The sequence below is a fragment of the Colletotrichum scovillei genome (genome assembly GCF_011075155.1).
Source record: "Colletotrichum scovillei strain TJNH1 chromosome Unknown Contig00005, whole genome shotgun sequence".
Classification (NCBI taxonomy): Eukaryota; Fungi; Ascomycota; class Sordariomycetes; order Glomerellales; family Glomerellaceae; genus Colletotrichum; species Colletotrichum scovillei.
This window is the reverse complement of record NW_023336263.1, coordinates 2,018,889-2,035,272: the sequence shown is the minus strand read 5'-3', so window position 1 is coordinate 2,035,272 and position 16,384 is coordinate 2,018,889. Positions and strand designations below refer to the sequence as shown.

General features: G+C 54.2%; 6 protein-coding genes across 6 annotated transcripts; 3 read left to right on the top strand and 3 right to left on the bottom strand.

Annotated features, from left to right (window-relative positions):
• Positions 1 to 604: 604 nt before the first annotated feature.
• HER10_EVM0007673 (NAPE-hydrolyzing phospholipase D) lies at positions 605 to 2,562 on the bottom strand. The gene is made up of 2 exons (XM_035477222.1): positions 1,972 to 2,562; positions 605 to 1,876 (listed from the first exon to the last, which is right to left on the bottom strand). Exons 1-2 carry the CDS (start codon positions 2,250 to 2,252, stop codon positions 886 to 888), a joined length of 1,272 nt encoding a protein of 423 aa, XP_035334132.1. The 5' UTR covers positions 2,253 to 2,562; the 3' UTR covers positions 605 to 885.
• A 901-nt stretch (positions 2,563 to 3,463) lies between these two features.
• Positions 3,464 to 4,429, bottom strand: HER10_EVM0009468 (uncharacterized protein; the record flags this gene model as incomplete). The annotated part of the gene is made up of 1 exon (XM_035478954.1): positions 3,464 to 4,429. One exon carries the CDS (start codon positions 4,427 to 4,429, stop codon positions 3,464 to 3,466), a length of 966 nt encoding a protein of 321 aa, XP_035334265.1.
• Positions 4,430 to 4,774: 345 nt separating this feature from the next.
• Positions 4,775 to 7,514, bottom strand: HER10_EVM0000769 (HEC/Ndc80p family protein). The gene is made up of 4 exons (XM_035470537.1): positions 7,264 to 7,514; positions 5,378 to 7,186; positions 5,194 to 5,324; positions 4,775 to 5,139 (listed from the first exon to the last, which is right to left on the bottom strand). The coding sequence occupies exons 1-4, from the start codon at positions 7,306 to 7,308 to the stop codon at positions 4,938 to 4,940; spliced, it is 2,187 nt and encodes a 728-aa protein (XP_035333674.1). The 5' UTR covers positions 7,309 to 7,514; the 3' UTR covers positions 4,775 to 4,937.
• Positions 7,515 to 7,727: 213 nt separating this feature from the next.
• HER10_EVM0005034 (uncharacterized protein) lies at positions 7,728 to 9,449 on the top strand. The gene is made up of 4 exons (XM_035474660.1): positions 7,728 to 7,948; positions 8,002 to 8,008; positions 8,064 to 8,374; positions 8,429 to 9,449. The coding sequence occupies exons 1-4, from the start codon at positions 7,916 to 7,918 to the stop codon at positions 9,095 to 9,097; spliced, it is 1,020 nt and encodes a 339-aa protein (XP_035333962.1). The 5' UTR covers positions 7,728 to 7,915; the 3' UTR covers positions 9,098 to 9,449.
• Positions 9,450 to 11,132: 1,683 nt separating this feature from the next.
• Positions 11,133 to 13,637, top strand: HER10_EVM0001416 (uncharacterized protein). Its single transcript, XM_035471164.1, has 2 exons — positions 11,133 to 12,728; positions 12,784 to 13,637. The coding sequence occupies exons 1-2, from the start codon at positions 11,968 to 11,970 to the stop codon at positions 13,496 to 13,498; spliced, it is 1,476 nt and encodes a 491-aa protein (XP_035333722.1). The 5' UTR covers positions 11,133 to 11,967; the 3' UTR covers positions 13,499 to 13,637.
• A 757-nt stretch (positions 13,638 to 14,394) lies between these two features.
• On the top strand, positions 14,395 to 16,378 carry HER10_EVM0005195 (FAD binding domain-containing protein). Its single transcript, XM_035474818.1, has one exon. It carries the CDS (start codon positions 14,541 to 14,543, stop codon positions 16,128 to 16,130), a length of 1,590 nt encoding a protein of 529 aa, XP_035333969.1. The 5' UTR covers positions 14,395 to 14,540; the 3' UTR covers positions 16,131 to 16,378.
• The last annotated feature ends 6 nt before the right edge of the window (positions 16,379 to 16,384 follow it).

Sequence of the window (16,384 nt, the reverse complement as noted above, 5' to 3'; positions counted from 1 at the left end):
CCATGACTTGATAGTGTCAAGAGCGGAATCTGAATCAGTGCCTTTTGATGTTCTGCGCATGGTAGGTATCGATTCACAAGTGGCAGGAATGGGATCTGGAACATCTCCGTTAACGCAAGAAATCTAAACATGGCAACTCGGTTGTGATGTACTTACCGCCCTCAAGCGAAAATATCTCAACTTCAAAACGACTCCCGTCTTTCATGTTGAATCGAATATGTTTGTTAACGTCGGTTGGTTCTTCGTCCTCGAAGTCAGCCGGCAACATATAGAAGAATTCTATTTCGCAGTGGATGATATTGGACTCGTGAACATTATGCTGTGCGAAGCAGCCTTGACACCCGATCAAGAGGACCTTACAAGAACGACAAGAAGCTGCAGAGCTTTGGAATTTGTCCCATAATAAGCCTGACACTTTATGGATTCGGTTGCCTTTCATGGCTTTATCCCAAATATCCCCATGGCCACGGAGATCGTTGCAGATTGAGCAGACCATGACGACGAGGATTGCTGGGCATTTGTAACTGGCAAAATGTTCAAGGCGCCCGGGTAAATGGTAACTACAGCTTGTTCAACATCATGTGACCATATGACATTCTATTGGCCTTGTTGATGTTGTTGGCATGCATATGGTCATGCGCAGGCTGACTGCATATTGTTTATTACTCGCCTTGCTGGGGCACATAGCCTGATTGATTCATAGCTTGATTAGAATCAAGGACGTTTTTCAGCGACGGATTTCGATTATGGATGAACGCTTATCACACGCGTTGCATGCCTTGATCTACATAGTGTTTATGAACCTTTACACGAGAGAACGCCTGATCGCAATGCGGGAAAACTGACAATGGAAACAGTGGTAGTACACAACAGAAGGACTTCTGCCTAAAAGTCCCTGCTCTCTCCAATCTCACACACATCAAACACGCCAGTCGGGGGCAAGCCCTTCTTCTTCATGGCCTCCTGGAGAAGCTTTGGCGGCTCCAGAACCTCTTCCATGGTCAGAGCCCATGTTCCCCAGTGAATACCCATGGCGCGCTGACACCTGGTATCCTGGAAGATCTCGACGGAATCGAAGGGGTTGGCGTGCATCCCTGAGAAGGCTACGCGCGGGTAGTATGCGCCGATGGGGATCAGGCCGAGGTCAAACGGCCCACGGAACTCGCCGATCTGCTTGAACTGCGGGCACATGGGCAGGTGGGCGTACTTTGGACCGTAGTCATCGACGTCGAGCGGGGTCCACGGCACGGCGCGGTATCCCGTGTCACCGCCGAACCAGACCGACTTACCGGCCGACTTGACGCCCCACGAGGCCCAAAGCGTCGTGTCCTTGTCAAAGGGCGTGCGGGCGGAGGTGTGCTGGCAGGGGAGGCAAGAGACCTGGGCGGCGATGGACTCGGGCGCCTCGTCGACGCCCTTATCGATGTTGAGGGTGATTTCGGCGTCCTCCCACCAGTCGAGCTCCGTGACGTTCTTGAGGCCGGCGTTCTTGAACCAGGATTCCAGGCCGAGGCCGACGAAGAAGTGCGCCTTTGGGTTGTGCTTCTGGATGGTGAGGACGGACTCGTGGGAGAGGTGGTCGTAGTGGCTGTGGCTGATGAAGACAGCGTCAACAAAGGGTATGTCGGCGAGGTCGCAGGGTCTGGGGGTGAAGCGTTTGGGACCCATGAATGAGAAGGGCGAGCAGCGGTCTTCGAAGACGGGGTCGAAGAGGACGCGCAGGCCGGAGGGGAATTCTACATAGTAGCAGGCGTGACCCAGCCATGTCGCGCGGAGCTTGTCTGAGGCTGTGCGGTTGGGCAGGAACTCTGGCTTCTTGACGGTCACAGTTGGCGGCGTGGTGTCTGGCCACTTGAGCTCACCCGTCACTTGCGGCCTGTGATGGTTGTTAGATGCAATTGAGCAGGGGTGAGAGCGGAAGTGAGGCCGGCACAACCTGGCTGTCAGAATGAGAATGAGATTGTTACGTACCAGAGGACATGGCGGACCATCTTGGAAAAGCCAATGCCATCACCAAAGGAAGGGTGAACGTTCTTGAAGCCGACTCTGTTGCCATTCTTCGTGACGTGGTGAGGCTTGGACGAGGCATCCTCGGGCGAGGGACCCAAGTCGGGGATCTTGGTGACGGTGGTTGAATATGATGCCATTGAGAGGGCGAGCACAGAGGCTGGTGTTGCTGAAGCCTTTTTAGTACCGGGACGTATGGGCGGTTGCTGGAAGAAAGTGCGGAAGAACTGTCTGAATGTGGACATGGTTCATCAGAGGCCCTCTTGCCCGAGAGGTGTGAGGGGATTCCGAGATATATAGATAGAGTTGGACTTTGCTACATATGCAGAATGTGACACAAAGAAGAGGAGAGGGAGGGAGGGGAGTGGAAGAGACAAGCTCAAAGTGGTTGCAATCCGCGCTCGCCGGCCGGGGAATTGGACTAGACGGAACGGGATCCACTCGGCGTTAGCGAGAGCAATGAGCCCGGTCCGAGAGAGAAAAGATGAGGTAGGCAGTCAACGATACGTATGCATCACTCATGCGGTGAGGCTTGGTTTAAATCTGCACGTCAAATGTGCGATTGCGAGCCACAGGAATGACTGCCTATGAGCCATTAACCCAATGGCTATGAAAAGTGAGCTGTTCTCCCTGTCGCAACGCGTCAAGCATCTGCGCGTCACTACCCTCCGTCTAAGTCATTGTATGTAAGTGGGCGCATCTGATTGGCACGTCAGTGGAGATACCGGCTTTTAGGACAACCAAAGTCCCCTAACCCGCCCACGGTTGTGCCCGTCTCATTGACAGTCCAATGGTCCATACGACTAGACCAGCCCTGAAAGTTCAAGCCACCGACTCCGGCTTCCAAAGTCCCATCTCCTTCATCCACCAACTTAAGGTACTTTGGGTGAGCTATTGCACTTGGCTTGCTTCGGTGCGAGTGCGGGGGTTGCTAAAGTCCGGCGGTACCGACACGGTGGAATGATCCCTCCGTGGTGCGGGATACCGGGGCAACGACGCTAGTCCATTTTCGTAACCCACCTCTCTACCTAGGTAGTCACCGTCAGAAGTCATCGTTTTTGAAAGTCAAGACAATCAGGTACCCTAGAACAGGGGACCCAAGTACCCCAGAAGAATTGACATGCAACCTTTAGCCAACTGCGGGCCGCCTCTTCATCCATACTGTGGTACACCACATTTACGAATTACGGTTATTGTCCACATATGGCAGAGTTCACGTAAGCATGCATGCAAAGCAACAAGAGGCATGCTGACTGGAACAAGCGGGCATGCGGCCGCATGCCCGCATTCTAAATGGACCGCACTCGCATCTGATAACCTGACTTCAAAGCGACTCACATTCACCACTTCTGAGCAAACCACATCTTGGTCTTTGGCAGCAATTTCGTATCCCGTCATTGAAGTCCTCTAGACAGCAATGTAATGAACGCCTGGGGGTGATCTCTAACATGATGTTCTACACCGAGGCCCACGAGAAACGACCATGACCAGCAAAGTCGAACACCCCCTTATCTTGCTCCCACTCCTGCCTCTCCATAGCCCTCAGGTATTGTGTCTTGGCCCTGCGCATATTGACCGGGTACTTGTATCTCATCGCCAGCTGCAGCCGCTGGCTCTCCTGCTCCTCCTCGCGACGAGCCCAGTCTTCCTGTTGTTGAGCCCAGTCTTGGCGTCGAGTCCAGTCTTCCAGACGACGAGCCCATTCTTGTTCAGAGCAGATGTAGTCTGCCGTCTCCTCTGTGTCCCCCTCTTCTTGTTCTTGGCTGTCGTCGTCGTCGTCGTCGTCCATTACCTCCGCGCCATCGATCTCATCTGGTAGTTCCATGACACCTCTTACGAGCTCAAGACTAAGGGGTCGCGGTTTGCCGAGGGACGGAAGCGATACGGTCCTCCCTAATGGCTTGACTTCAGTCGTGGTGACACTCGAAAAAACTCCCATGGTACTTGCTACTGCTTTCTCCTCGCTTGGGCCAACCCACCGCCGTAGCTTTGCAAGGTTATGCGGAATGCGTTCAAACCGAAACGTCTTGATGACGAACTGGTTCCGAAGACAGTGTAGTTCAGCCTCGCAGTCCTGCACAATACCAGCGTACAGGATCCGTGTAGGTTTATGTCCGCAATTCTTCGCCTCGCTCTCCATCTCATGGGCCTCTCGCAGCCAGCCTTGGATTCGCCGTTTTGCGTCCCAGGGTAAGCGGTGCTCCTGTACGAGGCGGTGGACGTCCCGGTACTCTGCCTCTTCGAACCCGTCGCGCCATGTTTGCACCTTTTTGTCCAAGAGTGGAATGCTGCTTTGTCGGCGTAGTGCGAGAATTGCTGATTCCCAGACTGTGGCGTCGGGATCTGCTGCTGGGTTGTTTGGCGGGGTAAGTTGTTGGTGGTTTGTCGGTGTAAGAGAGTTCATGATGGCTGCGGCTGGCATTCTTATATGTCCTCAAAATATGGATCGTTGTCTTCTTGGGTTGTGTACAATGAGGTTTGAGTATGTGAGATATGGTGGCTATGATGTCGTACAGATAATGTGCCATGAACAATCCCATCAGTTTATCGACTCGCTTTTTGTATGCTCTCCATCAACCTTTGCGTCTCGAGGCGGAGATAGCTACGGAGTTGTGCCTCTCCCACGCAAAACTCTGCCGCGTAGAACTAGACGAACGGGCCCTAAGTTTTACCTAGAGGTCTTCAGAAACCAACTCAAGCCATAGAGGTGCAAAAAAAGTCAAAACAGTAAACCAAGTTCAAATTCATCGAGACTGTGATGTCCCTGTCGCCGTCATTATCCGTCATCATGGTATCTGAGAAACAAGAACGAAAGCAAGCCCTGAACTAAAAGTTGCGCCCGAACGGAACGCTCATCAAGAAAACCAATAGACGATCCTCGCAAAGGAAAGCGTCCATCAAGCCACCCAAAGAACCTTGCAAAGCAGATCTCACATGTTAATATTCCGTGTGTCGTCGCCCATTTCCTCGCTGCCCAATTCTGCCTGGACCTCATCGGCCACGAAACCCTCGTAGTCGTCAAGGTTCTTCTGTACATGAATCTTGAACTTGATGACATCGTTGAGCATGCGGTCAATCTCTGTGTGTAGCTCTTCTCGCAGGGAGTTGGCGCGAAGCACAAGCTGTTCGTATCTAAGGTAACGGTCAGTACTGACGTACAAGTAGCTGCGATTCACTTAGACTTACTCGATGCTGGTATTCATCTCACGTTGCTCCATCAGCTGTACCGACTCTGACAAAGTGGCTCGCATCTTGGCGAGCTCCTTTTCCATCTTTTCGATCTGGGCATCAGACGCCATCTTTTGTGTCGTTGTAACCTGTAAAAGTTGTTAGTATACGGTCTATTGTCTGGATTCAGCATACCGCATACCTCCTTGGTTTTCTCATATTCTTCCTCAGCAGCGCGGACACGATGCTCTAGAGCCTCAACTTCGTTACGCTTGTCTTCGATTGCCTCCTTGATGCCATCAAGCAGATCATGATCTTTCATCATGTTGTCCATGGCAATGGTTCTCCTTTCAGAAATCTCCTTCCTTAGCGTGAGGAAGCTGTTCTTGACCTGTCCGCGCAGGTCGAGGTTGAGAATGTGGGCCGCCTGGTAACCAGTGACGGGGTCAGCAAGCAATCGGTCGCTCGAAGAAACGCCGCTAGAGCCCTTCAGCTGTGAAGAGCTGAAGTCCGGCCCATCGTTGACCGTTACTTGTAATTCGTAGTCTCTGCCGTTGGCATTGACTGCGGTTGCAGGTATAAGCGCAATCTGATACGCCAAAGTGTTGTATCTGTCAACCATTCTCTCGAGTTCATCCAGTTTCCTGCTTGCCTCCATCTCCTTTTCGGCGACCTTCTTTTTGACGTCCTCCAATCTTTGCGATGCCGACTCGATTCCCTTCTGAAGACGTTCCCGCTCAGCAGTCATGCGGTCGATATCCTGCATGCTGATGCCGAGATCGTCCACAGCTTTTTGAAGTCCTCGTCGTTCGTCCTCTACCTCTCTCAGCTCCTCATTGAGCTTATCAAGCTCCTCGTGTAGAACGTTGATTCGAGTTTCGTACTTGTCGGATCTCTGCATGGCAAGCGCATTGTACTCCTCGAACTTGATCTTGTCCTCTTCCATGATCCTGAAGTGATTGTCGAGTACCGCGGGATCCGGTGTAGACTTTTCAAGGTCTTCAATTTCTTGCAAAAGTCGGCTGTTCTCTGCCTCGAGCATTTCAAGCTCGGAGGTGTACTTGGAGTTGGACTGCTCGAAAGCGGCAGCCATCCTTTCAATATGAGGGGCCAGTGCTCGGTTGGCATCGTCGTCGTCTGCGTCCTCGTCCATGGCAAGCCAATCCCTATATGCCTTGCTCAAAAAGTCGAAAATGATGCGATCTCCGGTGACGTCGATGCCGCTTTCGAGACAAGCGTCGTCGTATCGGCTACAGGCGTAGCCATCCAGCATCTGCGCCAGCTGCATCATCCAATGCAGCAATCCCAGGAAAGTGCTCCAGTTCTGACCACCAACAGCGGCAATCTGACTCTTTGTAATGCTTCTCTCGTATGGGTATCGCAGCTGCTTCAAAATAGGTGGCACTTCTTGGTCGATGTTCTTCTGGAACTTGTGGCTCGGGTCAATCCGTCTGTACAGCCATTGGAACATGAAGTTGAAATCCTTTTGCGTAGGGGACTTGATGATGTTTTGCGATAGAGTGTGTTTCATCTGCATTTCGAAGTTATTTTGGGCGAGGTAATCCAGCAGCTCTTGGCCTATTCTAGCCTGGTATGATCTGTCTCGCAGCGGGCGGGGGTCTCGCGGTACGCCAGCAGGCTGTGGTGCTTGCTGGAAGAAACTCTGGTGGCTCATGGGTCCGGCGGTTGATGTCCTTGCGCGGTACACGCTGCTCCTTCTATCGTCTTGTGAAGATCGTCCTGGCGCAGGGGTCGGCGCAAAGGACTTGTCGCGCATCGATGATGTTCGCTTCACCGAGGACAGGCCAATGTCTGCCAAGTTCGTTCCGGATGATGAGCGCTGGAACATGGGCTGGCTAGGTCGCGATAACGCCAGAGATTGTCTGGAGCCGGACATGGATCGGCCATGACTGTTTGAGTAGGGCGCGCCTGCGCCGACGCCTGAGGCGGATCGCTTCATCGCTGATGCGGGTTGAGGTAGGCCGGTGTTGTAGTTAATGCCTCCTAATGTCTGCTCAAGATTTTAGCTAGGGCGAACCTCTAGAGGCCACGGTATTGCGACAGGCTGATGTTGAGGAAAATGCTGACCTCTCTTGGTCTGCGCACACTCCACAGGCCGGTGTCTTGCGACATGGTCGGAGGGAGCTGAACAGTGGTAGTTCTGGTGCCAAATCGCAGTCAACGGACTTGCGAAAAGACTTGCGATCCAGGAGCCAACAATTGCGAGTCGCGGGAATAGAAGCAAGCTGTTGCGCGACGAATTCGAGTAAAGATGTATGATTTGCGCGTGCGTGCATGCGTCGTGTGTAAGGAGGTGCGAGTGGGATGGCGGATCGGGTAGCAGATGCAAAAGTGTTGTTGCTCTGGAGCAAGTAAACAAATTGTTCTGCCCCTCGTTCATTGGTTGCGCACTGCCCCTCTCAAACAATGGGCGATGGGTCCCCGGCTGCCACGGTCTCGGTGATGCCCAACACGTGACGGTGAGCGAAGGACATCAGGACGGTACTTGCTCGGCATTTCTCCGCATTAGGTAATCGCTCCAGACATTTCCCCAGCCGCTGCTCTACGCCGAAGCCTCGGCTCAGGATCCGGCCACCCATTATTGCACGTATTCAGGTCGCGAAGGGACCTCCGCCATTCCTTTCAACTGCACATGCCTTTTATCTTTGCCTCCATTACCACGAAGCGTACTCTTCACTGAAGAAGTTCGCGGCGAGGTTGACAAGGCGACACATTGAAGATGGCGATACGAGAGGATATCGTCGCATCAGCGGTATGGTGACCTCAATCCCCATGTCCAATGACGGCCTGCTAACTTGTAGATAGACGCAGTGTTAGTACCAACGAACCGATGTATCGCGCGCAACCCTATACTGACTGAACTGTAGTTCTGCAGGACCCGAGCGTTGCAAGCTCGTCCATCGAGAGTCGCATGTCTTTCCTACGGACTAAGAACCTAACCCAAGAAGAAATCGATGCCGCTCTGTCGAGAGTCGGCGTCCAGGCTGCACCCGGTCCGATGCCGGTCGCCCAGCAGCAGCAACAGCAACAACCACAACAATACTACCAACCAGCATACCCTCCTCAGTACCAGGCATGGCAACCTCCACCACCGCCCCCTAAGAGGGACTGGAGGGACTGGTTCATCATGGCAACAGTCGTCGGTGGTTTCAGCTACGGCGCATACACTCTGGCTAAGGTACGGACTTCCACACCTCTGGTTCTGCGAAAACAGATGACTGACAAATCTTAGCGATACGTGGTTCCTCTGATTGCGCCGCCGACACCCGAGAAGCTCGAACAGGATAAGAAATCGATTGAGGAGCAGTTTGACAAGGCCTTTGGACTTGTCGAGCAACTGGCCAAGGATACGGAGGAACTCAAGGCTACGGAGCAAAAACGGACCGAAAAGCTGGACACGGCTTTGGAGGATATTGAAAAGATTATGACGGAGCTGAGGAACGCCAACCAGCGACGGGAACTCGAGACACAGCGCGTCAAGGACGACGTGCAGATCCTCAAGGATTCTATTCCCAAGGCTATGAACACTCAGAAGGACCTTACCGACTCGAGACTGAAGGAGGTCAACACCGAACTCACTAGCCTCAAGACCCTGATCACACAACGCATGACCGCCGCGTCATCATCGACACCCGCCAACGGTCTGCGAACTGGTGCGACCGCTACGCCCGCCCCCGCTGCAAACAGCACGGAGGCTGCTGCAAGCACCGAGACCACCAAGCCCGCCAGCACGCCGACCTTCAACCGCCCTTCGCCGTTCAGCGGTGCCACAGGCGCAAAGGCCTCCATTCCGGCCTGGCAGATGGCCATGGCCAACAAGGACTCTGCCGCCACACCGGCAGCAACAAACGGAACCTCGTCCGACAGCAACTCGCAGCAGCAGGCATCCGCTTCTTCATAAATGGACTAGTAAGAGAACACAATGTACAGTATGCATCTATGATTTCATTGCGTCATGAACAGGAGAGCGACGGGTATAATTGCGCGTGTGGAACTTTTGGGGAAAAGAAATGCCTGTACAGTGTAGCAAAGGTAGATATAAGCCTTGAAGCTGAGTACGTGTATGCGGCATAGAACATCCGAAAGCGACCTTTGTGTGTGACAGTTTCCCACGTGCAAGAGCCAGAAGCCCAGCCCAGCCCCGGACCGCAGCTTCAGGGTTCAGAGGGGTTGTGAACGTGTGAGGCTGGCCAGGGTTCCATTGACGTGTTTTACATGGGCTGTTCGCTATCTTGGGTGTTGCCATAGTTGTCCCGTAAGCGAGGAGGGTCTCACGGGGGTGAAAAGGTTCGTTGGCGAGTGTGGGTGTGCGTGTCAACGTCTCACTGCGAAATGAGCCCGTCTCATTCACTTTTAGTACCTTTCTTGCCAGATGAGAAGCGTTCATAGATGGACCAGGCTGTCACGCAGTCAGTTTCAAGAGTCGATTACGACAGACTGATTGGCAATGTGCAGTTTGAGAGGATCCGCATAGATGTCGGTCAGGCAGAGAAGAAAGAGAGCGTGAGTATTAAGAGAGAATGTGTGGAAAACGAGGCCGGTACAAATAGCTGTAAAACGCAGGTATCTGGCGATCTTCGCAAGCTCGACTGAAATGGGGTGGCGTCGCCCGATAGTGTTGCGGGAGCGCGCCTGAACGCCGGGGGCCCACTGCCGGAGCCGTAGGATTGGGTGCATTTCTTCTTCCATCTAAGCGACGTTAATCATCCGAGAGGGGGGCTAGAAAACTAAAAACGGAGCATGAGAGCATGGGGTTTTAGTGTCTTGTGTGGGATGTGGTGTCTCTTTTCCTTTCGTGAGTCGCGCTTGATTCAGCAACGGGCGCAGATCTCACGCTAATAGTGTACCGCAATGGAGCTTGAAGCTCCTTGCTTCAACCCACAGACGATGGAGTCGGATGTTTGAGAAGCAGATTGAAGAATGCAGTGTTAGAATGAGGGGTGAGAGAGGATTGAAGTGTGTATCTGAACTTTTGAAGAGTGGATAAGCATCTATCAGTCTAAAATGCCAGCCACCGTGAAGCATAGCGGAATGCTCCGAGCAGTAGCTTTGGGCAAGCCTACAGGTGGCTTCTAGGTACGTTGTGAGTAAGGTAAGTATCAGTTGTCAACCACATGGAGGAGGCCTTCGGAGCAAATGTCAAAGAGTGTTTTAATGTCAAACACTGACACATTCGTCTTTCCCCTCCACCCTTCAAGGAACTATCTGAACATGAAAGCAAAAAGAAAAAAAGAAGAAAATCGCCCAGCTTTGGTGCGAAACGTATGCCCCGCGAAATCTAGTCAGGAATACGGACTAAGGTAGAACCGCAGACAGCACTGGAGCGGGCCGAAGAACAAGCAACGAACATGTTCCACCCTTTTCCGCAACAATTTCCTCTTTCGACCGTCCTTGCGGAGCGAACAACAGCAACCCCCCCGGGAGCCGCCGCTGCTGATGAAGCAAAAGCCAACGGCCCTCATCTTTTCCTTCGGCTTGTCGACCGTCTGGTCTTTTGCCTCCTTACCAGCAACGGTAATACTCAAAACATGACGCCTGCCAGGCTCATCCCCGCCACTGCATCTGCCATCTCAATCGATTGCCTCCCCTCTCCCCGACGGACGGGCTGAAGCCTAAGGTAGCCGTATGCTTCTCAGAAGTGAATACCAAGTGCTAGGTACCTTACCTGGTTGATTCAGACTACTTTCTCATCAACCGTCCACTCACGGCTTCTGGAACGCTTCGCATTGCGCTGGGCCTCCTCGTGAGTGTCCTCCTGCGCGCCACTCATATCCAATCTTCGCCCTCCTTCGGCCCCTCGGCCTCTTCTAACCCTCCACTCCATCCATCATCGCTGCTGGAATTGCTCCGAAACCCCAATGGATTAAGAATTTGGAGTGGCCATGAGGATATTCCCCAATTTGGAGAACTACCCTCTCTAGGGATACAACACCATTAGTAGTCTTTGGCACATGATGCAAGGGTTAAAGCGGGAAGCTAACGGCGAGGGTAAAACTCGCCTTAGACCGCTGCGCATTGGTTTGATGGCCACAAGCGATTAGTCGAGGGAAAATCCCATCAACCGAGGCACCTTTTTGGGCTAACCGACATGTCATCGATTTGTCTGCCATTCACCTGAGGTAGGCAATTCGCCTTAGTCGCCAACGAAGCATCCCCAGCCTCGTTGGCTTTCTTTTAATTATCCAATACTCCTTTTAGTTTCTTACTTTGGCTCATGTTGCGGACACTTGTGGGCTACCATCCAGTTACCGTTACATTTATTTTCTTCTCCATTCTGGTTCTTCTCATCCTCCTTGTACCGTGACAGAGTGCAAACACGTTCCCGCTTTCCCCACAACAGCAGCTATTCCCATCCACACCACGCACCACACACACTCCACGGGCAAGCTTCCTCAGCTTACCCTGTCTTCTCGTCGACCTTGGTACCCTGTTCCTAGAGGCAGGATACATCCTCTCCCCAAGGGACCGCCGATCCGTACGGTGAGGTGTGCGTGTGAGTCTGAGTGGGCTCCGAATCTGATGGCCAGGGGGGTCCCGCAACCAATTCCCTCCTCATCTGAACATACTGTCGACCCCTAGCCCTTGACCGTTGCTACCTTCTATCGACAGATTGCAGCCTTCTTTTGCTGGCGTAGCGTGTGTTGTTCCTGGTGTTTCAACCACGTCAGGCATAGTAGCCGTCTTGGCCTCGACCCTTCACTTGCTTCTTCTTCTCTTATATATCCCTTGACTAGGCCGTCGCCTATCTTCCCTTTCCCTCCCTTTTTAGCCATGTCCCGCTCATCCTTCGACTATCCGAATCCTCTCAATATGGACCCTGCCCAGTTCAAGTTGCTGTTGTCGTTGCTGCCCAAAGTGCCCTTGATAACACGGGTAGCACTGCTTCATGTTCTACACTTGTCAAAGTCATCCCAGTACCTAGATCTGCGGAGCGATCTCATCGTCTCGGTGCTACGTTCATACCTTCAGCCAGCCAAGTTGCGCTCCATCACGTCCACGCAGAAGCTCGCCAACCGCGATAGCGGCGTCAAGGGGAGAATATGGGTTTCCACATATGCCAGCCCCGTGCCGCCAGAAACCGACGTGCGCGACGCCATCATCGGGATCATACAGTCAACCAGGGCACCAGATACGCCAGAACTCAAGCTGCGACTGCCGGATATCGTGCCAGTGGAGGCCGAGTGGACGGGCTACCGTGCCGGTGCGACGGAAGAGGAGCGGCCGCCCGCGATTGGAGAGAAGGACAAGTTTGAAAAGCTACAGAAGGAGGTTACCAGCCCGCTGACGGTGTTGTACCTTCACGGAGGAGCGTACTATCTCTGCGACCCGGCGACTCACCGACCAGCTACGAAGAAGATTGCCAAGTTGACTGGAGGCCGCGTGTACTCAGTGCGGTACCGCTTGGCTCCGCAGAACCCTTTCCCGTCGGCTCTGCTAGACGCCTTGGTATCCTATTTGACTCTGCTATACCCGCCACCCGATGCCTATCACCAAGCCGTCGACCCGAAACACATTGTGGTTGCTGGAGACAGGTGAGCGAATCTCAAGCGTCAGGAGCAAGTTGGTGTGCTAATCAAAATGTTATAGTGCCGGGGGCAACTTGAGTCTATCTCTGCTACAACTCCTCCTCGAGCTGCGCCGACAAAGTCGGAAGATCCGCTGGCTGGGCGAGGAAAGAGAGATCCCCTTACCCGCTGGACTCGCGCTCAACTTGCCGTGGATGGACATCACGCAAAGCTCGCCCAGCTGGGACGCCAATGGGGAATTCGACTACCTGCCCACAGGAGAGGTCTACGCAAAATACAACCCGCCCCCGTGCGAAGCCTGGCCCGCGAAACCGCCCCGGACAAACATGTACGCCGACGACGACCTCCTCGCGCATCCCTTGGTGACGCTCCTGATGAGCCGTAGCTGGGCGGGCGCGCCACCCGTGTACATCTGCACGGGCTGGGAGCTGCTGGCGGACGAGGACAAGTACATGGCGCGCAAGCTGCACCAGGACGGCGTGCCCGTGATCTTTGAGGAGTACGAGGGGATGCCGCACTGCTTCGCGCTGATCCTGACAAAGATTCCCAACGCGAGGCGGTGTTTTGAAGGGTGGACCAACTTTATGAAGAGAGCTGTCACAAGCCCGGAGACGATCGATTCCAGGGCGACTTCGATCAAGTCCAAGACGCTGCAGGAGGAGGTTCTCGACTTTGAGTCGTTGAGTGCCGTGAGCGCTGAGGACGTGCATAAGAGGGTCCTCGCCAAGAAGGAGACGACATTGGCGGCTGCGCCAGAGACTGCTGCGAAACTTTAGAGTCCACCTGAAAGAAGGGGCTTTAGGAGATTCGCGTCGATGTCTAATGATCAGCTTTAAGGGGTTTCGATGAAAGGAGAGATTATTAATGATTTTATTGCATATTCAACATCAGACCATGTAATTATTTAAACGCCCCATGAAAAAAGGAATGATAATAGGGCGAGCAATTGCACAAATCAAAATAAGATAACTTCGCACAGAAAACGAGAGTCGAGTGTGTCCGTACTTGCCCTCGTTGCTGGGATCATCCCCTTGAACAAGCAGCGGACGGTTCTCTAAAGCCAAGAAGATTATTCATGTCCGCCCCGTTCTAGGAGCTATCTAGTATCACATGCGAAAGGGGCCAACGAAACGTGTATCACGAATACGGAGGTTTCTGTGCGCTGATCCACGCGTTCGTGACGATTGACGAGTTGGGAAATGCTCGGGCCGTGTTGCAGTGCAGCGAAGTGAGATGGCGGATTTGGTAAAGATCTCACCTTACACACCATGTTGTGTTTGCTGCATCGGCAACGGGCCGCAGCTCGTCGTGTCACCCTTCGCCTCATTAAAATTCTCCGAGAGTCAAGAAGCTCCCGCGTCGAGTCACACCGGGAGGTCGCTCACTCACTCTCACGAACTCCGAAAACCCACGACTGGGGATTGAAGATGTCAGATTGATCCCTCGGAGCGAAGAGGTTGAAGATGGCGTTAACGGTTGAGGCTGGAGCTACCCCTGCACCGAACAGCTCCGGGCAAGGTAGCACCCCCTGTCGGAACCTTGATTAAGTACATGCGGGTGAGCTAAGGCACCTACAGCCCCGAAAACGTGGCGCTGCGGCGCCGGCGCAACGTCTGGAAAAATCTCACCTCGCATCCGAAATCTCATTGACGTAGCTCTCACTCACATCTCATTCTCACTCTCACCCCGTGTTGGATGTGAACACACAGAGATCTCACCAAGATCTCACAAAACACCCCGACCGGAAAAGGGCAAAGGAGCTCACGGTGAATCATTAGTATAGTATAGGGGACAGGCACGACTAATAACGACTTCACAATGGAGCGCCACAAGAAGACCGTCTCCAAGATCGCCGCCGCGGTGCGGTCCTTCTTCGACCGCAAGGAACCCTACCGCATCTTCCACGGCTCGACAAACAGCACCCGCCCCTTCCGCCGCGACCGCGTCGTCGACATCTCGGCCCTCGGCAGCGTCCTCGAGGTCAACAAGGCCCGCCGCACCGCCCTCGTCGAGCCAAACGTCCCCATGGACCGCCTCGTTGAGGGCACCCTCCGCCACGGCCTCATCCCCCCCGTCGTCATGGAGTTCCCCGGTATCACCGCCGGCGGCGGCTACGCGGGTACCGCGGGCGAGTCCTCGAGCTTCAAGCACGGCTTCTTTGACGACACCATCAACGAGGTCGAGATGGTTCTCGCCGACGGCCAGGTCGTCCGCGCCAACCGGACCAACGAGCGCGCCGATCTGTTCCGCGGCGCCGCGGGAGCCGTTGGCACCCTCGGCGTCACCACCATGATTGAGCTGCAGCTCGTCGAGGCCAAGAAGTACGTAAAGACGACGTACCACCGCACCCACAGTGTCGCCGAGGCCGTTGAGACCGTTCAGGCCGAGACGCTCAACGCCGAGAACGACTACGTCGACGGCATCCTCTTCTCCAAGGACCACGGCGTCGTCATCACCGGCAAGCTGACGGACGAGATTCCCGAGGACCGCAAGCCGCAGACTTTCAGCGGTGCCTGGGACCCCTGGTTCTACCTGCACGTCAAAGACCGCACCCTTACCGCCGGCTCCGCCAACAGCGAAGCGACGACGGTGGCGACGACATCCTCGTCCGCCGTGGTCGACTACGTACCCCTGGCCGAGTACCTCTTCCGCTACGACCGCGCCGGCTTCTGGGTCGGCGCCGCCGCCTTTGACTACTTCAAGTACGTCCCCTTTACGCGCTTCACCCGCTGGTTCCTCGACGACTTCCTGCACACGCGCATGCTCTACCGCGCCCTCCACGGCAGCGGCGAGTCGGCCCGCTTCGTCGTCCAGGACCTCGCCCTCCCCTACAAGAACGCCGAGCGCTTCGTTGACTACACGGCCGAGAACTTTGGCATCTGGCCCCTCTGGCTCTGTCCCTTGAAGCAGACCGCTCCGCCCACGTTCCACCCGCACACGGGCGAGGTTGAGACCTTACCCGCTGCCGAGGGCAGCACCAGCAGCAGTGGTAGCACGGTAACGGCCCCCAAGCCGATGCTCAACATCGGCCTCTGGGGCTGGGGCCCCTCTGACCCGGCCGAATTCGTCACCAAGAACCGCGCCCTCGAGCACAAGCTCCGCGAGCTGGGCGGCATGAAGTGGCTGTACGCGCACACGTACTACACCGAAGACGAGTTCTGGCAGGCCTACAACAACAAGAGCTGGTACGAGGCCCTGCGCGAAAAGTACAACGCCACGACGCTGCCGACCGTGTACAACAAGGTAAAGGTCGACGTCGAGGCCCGCAAGGGCGAGAAGAAGGGGTGGCGCGACGTCGTAAAGTCCAAGCCGCCCATTGGCGGTCTGTATGGTATCTACAAGGCTATTCAGAGCAAGGATTACCATTTGCACCGCCGGGCCGAGTGGAAGTGGAAGGGTGACAAATGAGGAGAAGTAGAAATGTACGAGTAGGAAGGTGAGGCCGCATCATATAATGGATGTGACTAGTGATTCTCATTGTCGGGCGTAGATCATGTTGGAAACGGCCGCGTATATTACCCATAGATTGCCATGCGTGGCATGTATTAGTAGTGTAGCATCATTAGCATCACAGCCGACCGCAAAAGGGGGGCCTTTGGCATTTTGGCATAGATACGGGATTATAAAAACGAACTGTTGAAATATTTAGCACAAGAACTTGC